The 14,474-nt window shown below is 35.7% G+C and overlaps 1 protein-coding gene across 3 annotated transcripts in view; it reads left to right on the top strand.

Annotated features, from left to right (window-relative positions):
• KPNA5 (karyopherin subunit alpha 5) overlaps positions 1-7,510 on the top strand; it is a 42,586-nt gene extending 35,076 nt beyond the window's left edge. For all 3 annotated transcript variants that reach the window (XM_066248253.1, XM_066248251.1, XM_066248252.1), the window contains exon 14: positions 4,079-7,510. In XM_066248253.1, the coding sequence (XP_066104350.1) occupies positions 4,079-4,266 (188 nt within the window). In that variant the 3' untranslated portion in view covers positions 4,267-7,510. The remainder of the gene's footprint in view (positions 1-4,078) is intronic.
• Positions 7,511-14,474: the final 6,964 nt, after the last annotated feature.

A 14,474-nucleotide genomic window follows, 5' to 3' on the forward strand; every position in this document is an offset into this window, starting at 1 on the left:
TCTGCACATTGCATCTTGTGACTTACTCATTTATAACTGGAAGTTTGTATCCTTTGGCTCCCTTCACCCATTTTGCCCACCCTGCACCCCAAACCTCTGCCAACCACCAGTCTATTCTCTGTATCTATAACCTCAGTTTGTTTGCTTTTCCTTTAGATTCCATACTAGCAAGAAAGTATTTGTCTTTCTCTGTGTGATTTATTTCACTTAGCAGAATACAATCGCAGATGGCAAGATTTCCTTCTCTTTTTTATGGCTGAATATTTCATGTAAAAATACATCACATTTTATTCATCCATCCATCAATGTACACTTAAGTTGCTTCCAGGTCTTAGCTATATTAAATAATGCTGCACTGAACATGGGGATGAATATATCTTTTTGAATTAGTATTTTTGTTTCCTTCAGAAAAATACCCAGAAATGGAATTGCTGGATTATATATGGTAGTTCTGTTTTTAGTTGTTCTGAGGAATCTTCATGCTGTTTCCCACTAGAGCACCAGTTCACCAACAGTGCACAGGTTTTGCTTTCTCCATATCCTTACCAACACTTACCTCTTGTCTTTTTGATAATAGGCATTCTTACAGGTCTGAGGTGATAACCTCATTGTGATTTTGATTTGTATTTCCCTGGTGTTTAGTGATGTTGACCACCTTTTTATGTACCATTATGTCTGTTTTGGATAAATGTCTTTTCAGCTCTTCTGCCCATTTTTAATTTGGTTTCTTATATGTTTGTTTTTCGCTTTTGAGTTGTATGAATTCTTTATATATTTTGTGTGATTTGCAAATATTTTCTCCTGTAGGTTGTCTTTTCATATTTTCAATGGTTTCTATTGCTGTGCAGAAGCTTTTTCATTTGATGTAGCTTCACTTGTTTATTTTTGCTTTGTTGCCTTTGCTTTTGGTGTCAAATACAAAAAAATCACACCCACGACCAATGTCAAGGAGCTCACCATCTATATTTTCTTCTAGGAGTTTTATGATTTCAAGTCTTATGTTCAAGTCTTGAACCCATTTAGAGTTAGTTTTTCTGTATGGTGAATGATAGTGGTCCAGTTTATTTATTTATTTGTTTTTAACGTGGCTTTACAGTTTTTTCAGCACTGTTAATTGAAAAGATTGTTTTCCCCCATTGTATATTCTAAGCTTCTTTGTTGTAAATTAACTTGTCATATATGTGGATTTATTCTTGTGCTTTCTAGTCTGTTCCATTGGTTTGTTTTCTGCCAGTACCATACTGTTTTGATTATTATAGCTTTGTTATATAATTTGAAATTAGAGTGCTTTTTTTCCCCCTGAGGATTGCTTTGGCTAGTTGGGATTTTTTGTGCTTCCATAAAAATTTTAGAATTGCTTGTTCTATTTCTGTGAAAAATGCCATTGGAATTTTTATAGGGATTGAACTGAATTTGTAGATTGCTTTGGGTTCTGTGGACACCTTAACAATTCTTTCAATTCATGATCACAGAATAGCTTTCCATTTATTTGGGTCTTTTAGTTTCTTTTATCATAGTTTTCAGTGTACATGTCTTTCATTTCCTTGTTTAAATGTATCCCTATATATTGGATGAAATTATAGATGAGATTGTTCTCATAATTTCTTTTTCTAATAGTTTATTAGTGTATAGAAATATAACAAATTTTTGCATATTTATTTTGTATCCTGAACCTTTACTGAATTCATTGAGTAGTTCTAACAGTGTTTTAGTGACATCTTTAGGATTTTCTGTATATCATATTATATCATCTTCAAACATTGACAGTTTTTGTTTTTTTTTCTCATTTTTCTTAAGCTGGAAACAGGGAGAGACAGTCAGACAGACTCCCGCATGCGCCCGACCGGGATCCACCCGGCACCCCCACCATGGGGCGACGCTCTGCCCACCAGGGGGCGATGCTCTGCCCATCCTGGGCATCGCCATGTTGCGACCAGAGCCACTCTAGCGCCTGAGGCAGAGGCCACAGAGCCATCCCCAGCGCCCGGGCCATCTCTGCTCCAATGGAGCCTTGGCTGCGGGAGGGGAAGAGAGAGACAGAGAGGAAAGCGCGGCGGAGGGGTGGAGAAGCAAATGGGCGCTTCTCCTGTGTGCCCTGGCCGGGAATCGAACCCGGGTCCTCCGCACGCTAGGCCGACGCTCTACCACTGAGCCAACCGGCCAGGGCAAACATTGACAGTTTTGCTTCTTTCTTTCTGAATTGGATGTCTTTTTCTTTTTAATTGCCTAATTGCTTTGGCTAGGACTTCCAATACTATGTTGAATTAAAGTGGTAAGAATGGATACCCTTGTCTTATTCCTGATCTTAGAGGAAAAGCTTTCAGTTTCCCACTGTTGAGTATGATGTTAGCTGTGGGCTTGTCATATATGGCCTCTATTATGTTGAGGTACATTCCCTTTGTACCCAGTTTGTTGAGAGTTAGTCAGTTCTTAATTATCTTCCATAGACATTTTCCCCCTCCAGTTTTATAAAAATATTTTTTAAAAGTTACCCTTAAATTTTTGCTCTGTCTGGTTGGTGAGTGGTAGAGTGTTGGCCAGCATGTGGATGTCCTGGGTTTGATTCCCAATAAGGGCACACAGGAGAAGTCATCATCTGCCTCTCCCCCCCCCCCCCCCTCTTTCTCTTCTCTTCCTGCAGCTATGGCTCTATTGGTTTGAGTGCATCAGCCCTGGGCACTGAGGATGGCTTCCAAAAATAGCTCAGGCACTAAAAATAGCTCAGTTGTGAGCATGGCCCCAGATGGGCAGAGCATTGGCCTCAGACAGGGGTTGCCAGGTGGATCCTGGTCAGGGTGCATGAGGGAGTCTCTCTCTATCTTCCCTCCTCTCACTTGGAAAAGAAAAGAAGAACAAAGTTACCCTTAATTTTATTATCATAGCAATTTCATTAATTTCATTTTATGATTGTTTAAATTGGCTTTTCTCCCATTTTTTACCTTTTTATTTTAATAAGATAAACCATGTTTATTAATATTTAATAAATGCATTAATCTAATCTCCTGTCCCTTCAAAGTTTACAAAGGCATTGCCCATATAGAGATTTGATGAATTTTGCTTTATTGAATAGCTATTTCTAATTAGATTTTTAAAACATTCAATTTAACTCACATGGACTCTATTTTAGGATAAGGCATAAATCTAAGTTGATTTTTTTCTTTTAATGAATATATTAAATATTTATGTCTGTCTTAAGTTCCATTATATTATATTGTTGAGTCAGTCTTTTATTTATGATTCTTAAACCTAGCCTGGGATAGTACTTTATCTTTATTTAAATTATATAATGTGACTGGTTAACACATTATATAATTGTAAGATATTAATCACTGATTTGAAATTATTTATTTACTATAGTTATTTTGACCTGAGTTTGGGCTAGTCTGTGATTGTGTATAGATATGACTACTTTGTTAATTCTTTCCATCCTGCAATAATATAATTGAAGATGTTTATCTGTAATTATATGAAAATATCTTCAGCATCACCCAGACTTATGTGCAGATTTTTTTCTTGTGAGCTATAGATTCTCATATCAGTTTCACTTATAGGTTGTACTGTTTGTAAATTATACAGTAGCTATATTGGATTTGTAAACAGTACCCATTTATTACATATTGATACTCGCTGGCTAATTCTATGAGAGAATGTATGTGTTTGCACATGTTTTACTTTTTTTCATTTGTATTATTTGTTTTGTTGTTTTCCCTTGTTATGCTTTTTATTTAGCATAATTACTCTGGAAAAGACCTGAGGAGTTATATAAACTGTCATTTTGAAATTGAGAGACTAAAGTACAGAGGAACCAAACTTCCTTGGGCAAGATCACACAGCGAGCAGAGTGGGGTCTGGGATCTTCTTCCTCTCGGGCCTGTGCTACTTCCTCTTGACGCACTGCCTTATACTCTTGATTTTTGAAGTAAAAGGCATAGGTGTTGGCTATCAGTATGTGCAAAAATTAGATAAAAATAAGAGTCACATTGCTAGTGGACTGATGGATGTTATTAATTCATTATTTTATTTAAACAGTTGTTGAAATTTGAGTAACAATTTTTTATATATATGCTTTGAATAATAGGTCTGGATAAAATTGAATTTCTGCAAAGCCATGAAAATCAAGAAATTTACCAAAAGGCTTTTGATCTGATTGAACATTACTTTGGTGTAGAAGACGATGACCCTAGCATTGTACCTCAGGTGGATGAAAACCAACAACAGTTTGTATTTCAGCAGCAGGAAGCACCAATGGAAGGGTTCCAACTTTAACTTGGTTGGAGGAAGAAAGTAATGGCTAGAAAGGGTAGTTTCAGATATCTTCTCTTTGTTACCCTGTCAGTAAGAATGTTTGATGTGTTTTTATGTAAAAAAGAGAGTTGATGCACTTTTTAAAGCAAAACAAAAGTTTCCATTCAGCTGCAACCTTTTAGTATAGTTTTGTTTTTATTTTGTTGTGCCTATATTTATGTCTTATTATTTTATCTAGTTCTTAATCTGTTTATGAACAGTTAACTACATTATGAAATTATTTAATAACTTAAGCTTGAAAAAGAGAACTTTGGTAAAATGTATTACATATGGTTCTGATTTTTTTTCCTAGCATTTTTGGAAGCTGCATATTTATAATTGCATTTTGGCAGTAAGTCTGACAGGCCCAGTCGACTAAATCTACCTCTCTCTTGAAGCAAAAATAAACAAAAAAAGCTTCAGAAGCATTAAATAGTGTTAAAGCTAAATTAGAATGTGAAAATAATCTATTATCTTAAATTATAAATCACTGTGCTGCAGGTTATACTTTGCAAAAAATTACAACAGAAAAATATAAAATTTATGTATAAAACACAGAAGTATTATACTGATAATTAAAATGTGGCAGTTGTGAAGAGAGAAGCTGTTCTTCATGTTAAGCACATTAAAGTGATTACACAACATTAAATATTTGTGTTTTTAGCATATAAATGCTATTATATTAGTGTATTTTATATTTTGGCCAAATGTGCTACCATTTTGAAATAGTGTTTTATAATATTTCACTCTTCATTTTAAAAAGCATCATTTTAGGGATACCATCATGAATCTAAAGTAGTGCTGCATATCAAAAATAATACTGTCATTCTTTCTGATTTTTCAGAGCAGTAATTAAAAAGTTTCATTTTCCTTTTAGTAATAATGAATTTGGGTACTTGAGTCACAAAATTATCCTGAATAAGTCACCTTCTTAGGTACTAAAGTTTATTAAATATACTTAATATTTGGACACTAAGAGATATTAATGGTTGAAATCTATTATTAGGATTTCTCTTTTGGTATGGGTCATACTGCTGTTTGTTATCAATCAGGGTATTAAATTACATTTGTATCAGATTGGTCAATATAATATATGTGTTTTATGTATTAAAGGCAACACCTCTTCAAACTGAAACTTTAAAAATGTTTCAATAGAAAAATTATATATATTTATTTATGGATACATATATATATGTGTGTGCCTGTTATTCTCACAGTACTATACTAGGTAGAATTTTCTAAGCAGATATGGTACTGTTGAACCCAGTTTTTTCATTTATAGTTATATGCAGGCTATGTGCATTTCCATTTATATAACCAAAATATTTATTTTAAAATTAGTTTACAACTGTTTTAAGATGGCAACTAAAGCATTTTGATATGATTCATAGTCTATTCTGTAAGGAAAGATTTCACTTATGATAGCATTTATGTTTCTGCTGGGAATCAGAGGCATGTTCCGAGAAGAGAATGTATATATGAGTACTTTTGAGGAGTATGACACTTTGTAAATTATCTATCATGAAACTAAGCTTTCTGCAAGACATTTAAAATCTACAACTATAAAATACAGGTTTAAATGGTGTCTGTTATGCTGACTGTATCCGCCAAACCTCTTTTATATTGATATTAAGTAGAGATTATATCTGTGCCCTTTTTATTGTAGTGAAAATTATGTGGTATAAAACGTTTCCATTGCATTATGTATGTTCAAAAGAACAGGGTAGCTATTAAGGATTAGCAAATTGATGGTGAATTTATCAGATAAACACTTTTTTGTGGTAAAATGGTTCTAAGTAGAAGGTGACAGGGTATTCCACGCTTTCTATTCAATTGAACTTAATAATGCAGCATAATTCATAAACTAGCCAGCTGTGCCTGCTTTTATTTTGAGGACTCTGTAGTCAAATCTCTAAGCATATTCTTTCGAACAAAATAGTTCTTATAGAAGGAAAAATAATACATATGTTTGTGTATACGCACTCATATATAAAATGATCTGTGAGGGAAAGATTCTTAAATGTTTGCCAGTGAAATAAACATTATATCACTAAGTATAGATATGAACATATCTTAATCATTTAAATATAAAATTAATTTCATAGATCTGTAGGTTGGGTTATTAATTTGATTCTTTTTGAAAGGAAGGAACACTAATAGTTGGGATCAGTTGTTGGTGTGATGACGACTTTAATGAACAAAGACTAGCAAGTACTTTGTTCTTGAATTTTTTTTCAATATGACTATTTCTTTCAAATGTACTATTTAAAATGCTCCAAAATGCATTTTTGTTAATCTGCACTGACCTTTGTGGGGCAAAAAATGCTTTTAACTTGCCTCCCTAACATTCATTATATTTAAATCCAAGAGAAACTGTGCCAAAAATAAATGAAAACAGGTTGTGAAGGGGAACACATGCAACATTTATGCTAAAATCAAGAAAATACTTGAAAGAGCTCTTTACATAGATTTAAGTAAATCTGGTGGGGGTTTTTGGTCTGATTTTGAAATTTTACTAATTAATCTATGCAATTGTGCTTGTTTTATATTTGTAAGTACTTCACTTACTAGACTATTTTTTTGTTTGTTTAATTTCTTTTTTCTTCTTCTTTTTTTTTACTGTAAGTTTTTTTTTTTGAAAGGTATTCCTGGAACTTAATTCTTAATGTCATTTTGTTCATTACTGGTAGCACCAGAACAAAAAAGCAAAAAAAAAAAAAGCAAAAAAAAAAAAAGAAAAAAAACAGTAATAAATGTGCTGGCACAGAAATAACATATTATGGACATTTGGTAACTGTAAAGCCCATTAGTGGTTAAAGCATGATTTGTTTGATAAAGGACTAAAAGAAGCATTACCTTTGCCTTCCTATTTTTTTTCTCTTACGAAGGAGCATTATGGAAAAAGTAACTATAATATAAAGTCTTAGTGGAGCTTTGTTGATGTTCTAAATTCAGCAATGTACTGGCTGCTTTGTGAAACTGAAATCAAAGTGTTGTTAGCCTTGACTCATTTTAGTTCATAGCATTACTGTTTTATGAAATGTGACATACTAGGAGCCAATATGATAGGGCCCTAAAAGGATAATGCATCTTTAAGGTCTGGTTGGGGAGTGGGATGAAGGGGGGATATTGTTGCCTAACTAAATAAACCAATATTTGAGCAGTATGCAGTGTTATGAAATGTTACAGCACTCTGTTAAAAATAAAACACTATTTTACAATTGCATTTATATGTGTGTCTAATTCATTGTTCTCACTTAGATTGTATGTATATTCCTAGCAGAGCAAAAACAGATGCCTTCATTGATTAAAATTCCATCTACTTTCTAAAATCAGTAAGTTTTGTTTGTAGCTTATCTGAAGTATCAATAGTTTAGTATGTTGCTTTTATTTTAGAATCTACCATATTTCCCCACGTATAAGATTCATCTTTTTTCAAAAAATTTGGGGTCTAAACACTGAATGTGTCTTATACAGTTGTAGATTTTTTTACTTGCATTTCCCTCTTTTTCGCACTTGTTTTTGCGCTCCTTGTTGAAGACTGATTTGTCATCAATCGCAGATGAAGACAAGCTAATGGATGGGAGTTTTGACAGCGATGAGGAGTTGTATGAATTTTATGATGAATAAAACGAGTTCAATAACTTTATGTAATGCATTTTTGTTTTTCCAAATTTCAGGCCCTAGAATTAAGGTACATCTTATGCATGGGAGCGTCTTATACATGGGGAAATACAGTATATATTTCACTATAATAGGGAAAATGTCTAGTAATTTATCTTTGTATTTTAAACCTTGGCAATTAGTGAAGATTAATATGTTAATTGAGATTATTTTTTCTTTTCATTTAATGCAGTACAATGCATTTATTTAAGGAGTAAGCCTAATAAATAGAAATCAGAGAGTTTAACTTTCTTAATGTACTCTGAAACGTAAGGTCGCACAGTGGCCAGGCTTAGGCCCCCACTAACCTAGTGTTTTTGTTTTCTTCTTTTGCCACTATGTTCTTTGCTTTGGCTAACTTTATTTTCTTTTTTTTTTTTAATTTTATTTATTCATTTTTAGAGAGGAGAGAGAGAGGGAGAGAGAGAAACAGAGAGAGAGAGAAGGGGGAGGAGCTGGAAGCATCAACTCCTATATGTGCCTTGACCAAGCAAGCCCAGGGTTTCGAACCGGCGACCTCAGCATTTCCAGGTCGATGCTTTATCCACTGCGCCACCACAAGTCAGGCCAAGCTGACTTTATTTTTTTCAGTATTTGAAACTGTTTAATCACAGAGTAGTGAAAGTGATTGGATCAGTTATTTTTCAGGGTACATTGTTTCTAGTAAGGCAGTCTGTAATTTACTGGCAAATTACTTAAAATGTATGAAAATGCAATGTATGGGTCAAAAAATAGACTTCAGCAAGCTGTGGAGTTCAACTTCCCAGAAATATCTTAGTATACCCTTTAATGATGTGTTTGCTTCATTTTATATATGTTCTTTAGTCCTTCATATTTGAAAAGTTGACTAAGTTCAATAAGCACATGATCCTCCCTTTTTGCACATCTAATGATTTTTATGCTTGTTTCAATAGTTTTAGTTAGGAGACATATCTATCATATTATCATTATAATTTCAATTTTCCATTCTGTTATGAAATAAAAATTTAAAATAATTGTACTGGCAAGCAATGCTGTATAGCACCACCAGCACTAAGATGTTAACCGGTGGGGCAATCCTACCAACTAAAGAACTTGAATGCTCAGTAGTTAATGTAGATTTTGACTTGGAAACAGTTTAGGGAATTTAATATGTAATCCCCAAAAAGGCCTGTTGTTTAAAAACGGAATGTTTTAAACTTGAGGAAAACTTGACTTTCAAAGGATCCTTCTTGTTCCCGTTCAGTTATAGTTAACATGTTTTTATAAATAGCATGGTGAGCCTGACCAGGCAGTGATGCAATGGATAGAGCGTCAGCCTGGGATGCGATGGACCCAGGGTTGAAGCCCTGAAGTTGCTGGGTTGAGTGTGGGCTCACTAGTTTGAGTGTGGGGTTGCCAGCTTGAGCGTGGGATCATAGACATGACCCTGTGATTGCTGCCTTGAGCCCAAAGGGGACTGGCTTGAAGCCTAAGGCCACTGGCTTGAGCAAGGGGTTACTGGCTTGGCTGAAACCCCCCTAATCAAGACATATATGAGAAAGCAATCAGTGAACAACTGAGGTGCCACAACTATGAGTTGATGCTTCTCATTTCTCTCCCCTCCTATATGTCCCCATCTGTACCACTCTCTCTCTCTAAAAAAAAAAAAAAGCATGGTGATATTTAATATACTCTTTATTTAGGGCATCAACATGACTCGCTGTTTTCTGAGCATTCCATCTTTTTATATTGTTTTATTATAAAATGTACACAATAATGTGTAAGAAGGCAGATTAAATAATAAAATGAACACCTGTGTATTCATCCATTTTAATTATCAGACCCATGTAACCATTACTCTGGACTTTATTAATAATTTCTGTGCTTTTTTTTTGAAGATGCAATTTAGAATAATTTTATTTCTGGTAATATCAGTGTTGTGTGAGGGATTCAAACCTTATTCTTTGATTCTGCTGTCCCCACCAAATGAAACAGTGCAGTGGTTGAGAGCTGACAGAGTCTAAGTGGGTTCCCAACACGGGTAAACCACCACTTACTAGTAGTTCACTTAATCTCTTTGATAGTGATAGAGTATAACTGTCATACAACTGCTAAGAGTATGTGATCTGCCCATGTCTGCCTGTCTTACCTCATCTCTTTTCAATTCTCAGATTACTTAAATCCTAGCTACATTAGCTGATCTATCAGAATTTCTGTGCTTCATTGTTTCATGTCATATATTTTTAAAATATATAACTTCATTGCCTGTTTTTGAAGTGTATAAAATGGAATATTGTATATATTCTGTGATTCTTTTCAGCTCATTGTTAAACTTTTTTGAGTTTCATTCATGTTGATGCATATATGTAAAGCCAGAAGCCAAGGCCACCAGGGTCACTATCACAGCAGCCTGGCTCATGCAGGTTCGCATTGGATTCGGACAGTCGGTAAAGAAACAACGGAGCCAAGAACTGACGGGCTGTCATCTTTAATTCTAGCTTGCACCCGGCGGGCAAGTAAAAACACACCCTGGGTTCCAAAATTCACTCATATTCAGTGCTCACAAAGCTACTGACTTATCCGAGTTTCCTAGAATCAAAGGTTTCTAGCTCACCAGACTTATTCACCTCTGTTCCCCATCTCCTTCCTTCTCCAGCGTCAAACTGCACAAACTGGCCTCTCACTCAATACTTGACTGCTTCTCCTGGCCACATGGCCTCTTTCTGCTCTCTCCTCTAATGATAATCTCAGGAACCAAGAGCAAGCTCCCTTTCTGCCCCTATTTTATAGTGTAGATTCAAAACCTTTAATCCAATATACAAAATAGGGAAGTCTCTAATACAAAGTCACTTTCTGAGGCATGATTGGATTGTACCACCCCACATCAAAAAGGGTGGGAAAGGCTTAATCCCAAAACCAAGCCCCAGGCTACAAGGATTCTCAACACACATTAATATCACCTGGGTGACAGCCTCACATGGGCAGCGTCATCTTTAACAAAGTGAGCATAATACATTTTATCTGCACAACAATATATCTGTGGTTCTTTTATTTTCTTTGCGGTATACCATTCTATTTGTGGCTACACCATGACATTTGGTAGGGCCATTCTTTATCCTGTTCTTCGGGATTGTCTTTGCTGTCTGCATTTTTCATATAAATGTAGAATTCACTTGTGAAATTTCATGAAAAGCTCCATGGGGATTTTGGATGAAATTAAATTTACAATTTTGGAGGAATTAACATCTTAATGATAACTCTTGAATCCATGAACAAGTTACAGCTCATGCTTTCTTTAGATCTTCCTAATCATATTTCAACAAAATTTTACAATTTTATTCATAAAGATCATTCACATCTTTTAGGTTTACTCCAAATAGAAAAAAAAAATACATCAATGTGAAGTAAAAAAATACTGCTGTGTTTCTAGTGGTTGTATTTAGTCCTTCCTTGCCATAACTTACTATATTTAAATAGACATATATTCCTACTTGCATCATAGAGTTTACATTTTTCAAAGAATAATGTTTCCATATGGGATACTATAGAGCAGGGGTCCCCAAACTACTGGCTGTGGGCCACATGTGGCCCCCTGAGGCCATTTATCCACCCCCTCTGCACTTCCGGAAGGGGCACCTCTTTCATTGATGGTCAGTGAGAGGAGCATAGTTCCCATTGAAATACTGGTCAGTTTGTTGATTTAAATTTACTTGTTCTTTATTTTAAATATTGTATTTGTTCCTGTTTTGTTTTTTTTTACTTTAAAATAAGATATGTGCAGTGTGCATAGGGATTTGCTCATAGTTTTTTTTTTTTATAGTCTGGCCCTCCAACGGTCTGAGGGACAGTGAACTGGCCCCCTGTGTAAAAAGTTTGGGGACCCCTGATATAGAGTATATACCTTAAAGAAAATTTCTTTGAGCCTCATAACACTTTTTTTCTGTGTGAAACTTGAGGATGATTTCTATGAACCACTTTTTCTCATATGAAAGGGATTTTCAAGTGGTATCATATAACTGACAGTCCTGGCTTATTGGCCTTTTTTCTTTTTTAAGGGATTGGAAATTATACAGGTTCCTTTAAAAAGGGGGAAATAGTAAAAAAAAAAAAATCCTTCCCTTTACCCATCTCCCCTCTGTCAACCATCAGTTCTCTGTTTCTATGAATATGACTTTGTTTTGTTCATTTTTGCTTCTTTAGATTTCACATATAAGTGAAATAATACAGTATTTGTCTTTCTCTGAGTTATTTCACTTAGCATAATGCCCCAAAGTCCATCCATGTTGTCACAAATGGCAAGATTTCATTGTTTGTTATTGCTTAGTAATATCTATTATAGATACTGTTTTTGTATATCATCTTTATTCATCTATCTATCAACACCTACCTTGCTTCCATATTTTGGCAGCATATGTTAATAATGCTGCAGTGAACATAAGGGTGCATGTATCTTTTTGAATTAGTGTTTTTGATTCTTTGTATAAATGCCCTGAAGTGGAATTTCAGGGTCATATGGTTCTATTGTTAATTCTTTGAGGAGCCTTCATGCTGTTTTCTATAATGGATGCAGCAATTTATAATCCTATCAACAGTGACTGATTTCCTTTCTTCAACATCCTCGCCAACACTTCTTTCTTGAGTTTTTCATAATAGACACTCTAAGCAGCCTATAAGCAAACATTTGTTAACATGTTGATGACAGATATGTCTTCATTCCTCATAATGGCATTGCCAGGTTGTCATATTACCTCCTGATTATACATCTATGGACAGAGTCAGTACACACTCCACCCTCAACCCGTGAACCTTCAGCATCCTATCGTCCATGAATTTCTGCTTTCCAAACCCAGGCTCCACTGTTCTAACCAAGGCTATCTCTATCTGTTAGCCCATGGTGCCAAATGATCACCTGTAGTTCTTGATATGATGGCAAGGTCAACTTCATCTTGTTCTCACAACTATCTTTAATTTAAGCCCCAAATTCTCAGTAACCTCGATATTAAAGGTATATTGATAGATTCTTGATAGAGCCATTGGCTTTACTCACTGTTTAAGCCTGAACACTGTCATGTGTATGACAAAGCCTGCTTCTTGTGGAGCTTTCTGTCACGGGTGACCATAGGTGATGCTGGGAACAAAATGCATCCAAATGCAGAAACTCAGCCCTGGAGTCTTGCATCTAAGGGCTCGGACAAGTCCTGTGTCTACTTGTTTGAAAGTTCATATTTTTCTAAGTTATCCTAGGAATTTCAACATACATATTTAACTTAAGATCTAAAGTTAATTGATATATTTAGCCTGACCAGGCGGTGGCACAGTGGATAGAGCGTCGGATTGGGACACAGAGGACGCAGGTTGGAAACCCCGAGGTTGGTCACTGGCTTGAACACAGGCTCATCTGGTTTGAGCACAGCTCACCAGCTTGAACCCAAGATTGCTGGCTTGAGCAAGGGGTCACTCGCTCTGCTGTAGCCACCCCCCATCAAGGCATATATGAGAAGCAATCAATGAACAACTAAAGTGCTGCAGCGAAGAATTGATGCTTCTCACCTCTCTCCTTTCCTGTCTGTCCTTATCTGTCCCTCTCTCTGTCTCTGTCTCTGTAACAAAAAATATAAAATAAAGTTAATTGACATATTTATCTTCCTCTCAATCAATGCAAGAATCTTACTCTACAATTTACATGTTAGATATTTTTTTCTGATTCAGAAGTTACTTTTATTGAGTGCAGGCTCATCTGGCTTAAGTGCAAGCTTACCAGCTTGAGCGCTGGGTTGCTGGCTTGAGTGTGGGGTCATAGACATGACCCCTTGGTCGCTGGCTTGAGCCTAAAGGTATGCTGGCTTGAAGCCCAAGGTCGCTGGCTTGAGCCAACATTGCTCTCTTGAGCAAGGGGTCACTTGCTCTGCTGTAGTCCCCCAGTCAAGGCACATACGAGAAAGCAATGAACTAAGGTGCTGCAATGAATTGATGCTTCTTGTATCTCTCCCTTCCTGTCTATCTGTCCCTCTCTCTGTCTCTCTCTCTCTGTCACAAAAAGAAAAAGAAATTAGACATTAGATACTTTAAAAATATACAGTAAATTTTTTTATTTAACCATTTTTACTTTTTTTCACTTGACTAACTATTCTCCTTTCTCCCCTTCTATTTCTCTCCATATATAATTATCTTCTGCTTCTGTTTCTGTGGTAGAACCCTGATTGTGACAGGCACACCACTGTCAACACTGAACCCCAGTTCATGTTTTTGCCAGTTTCCCTAGTGTATGACCCCCAAGAATAGCCAGGTGCCTGCCTCCTTGGCAAATAGCAGCCAGCATTCAATAGGTTTAACTCCTTGGTACTTCTTATCCATTTGAACCTTACTTATGTTTTTTTTTTCTGTGGTGCAAAAACCTCAGTGACAAATGGATAGCTCCTGAGAAAGAGTTCCATGAGGACAAAGAGAGCTGGTTTGCGAAAGGTTAAAGCAGCCTATGCCTTGTTCAGCCAACGGATGGACTCTTAACAACGCCTCCTGCCTTCTCTCTCTAGCCTAGGTTGAATTCAGAGGTGAGATTATCATCG

Source organism: Saccopteryx bilineata, chromosome 12, assembly GCF_036850765.1.
Source record: "Saccopteryx bilineata isolate mSacBil1 chromosome 12, mSacBil1_pri_phased_curated, whole genome shotgun sequence".
NCBI lineage: Eukaryota > Metazoa > Chordata > Mammalia > Chiroptera > Emballonuridae > Saccopteryx > Saccopteryx bilineata.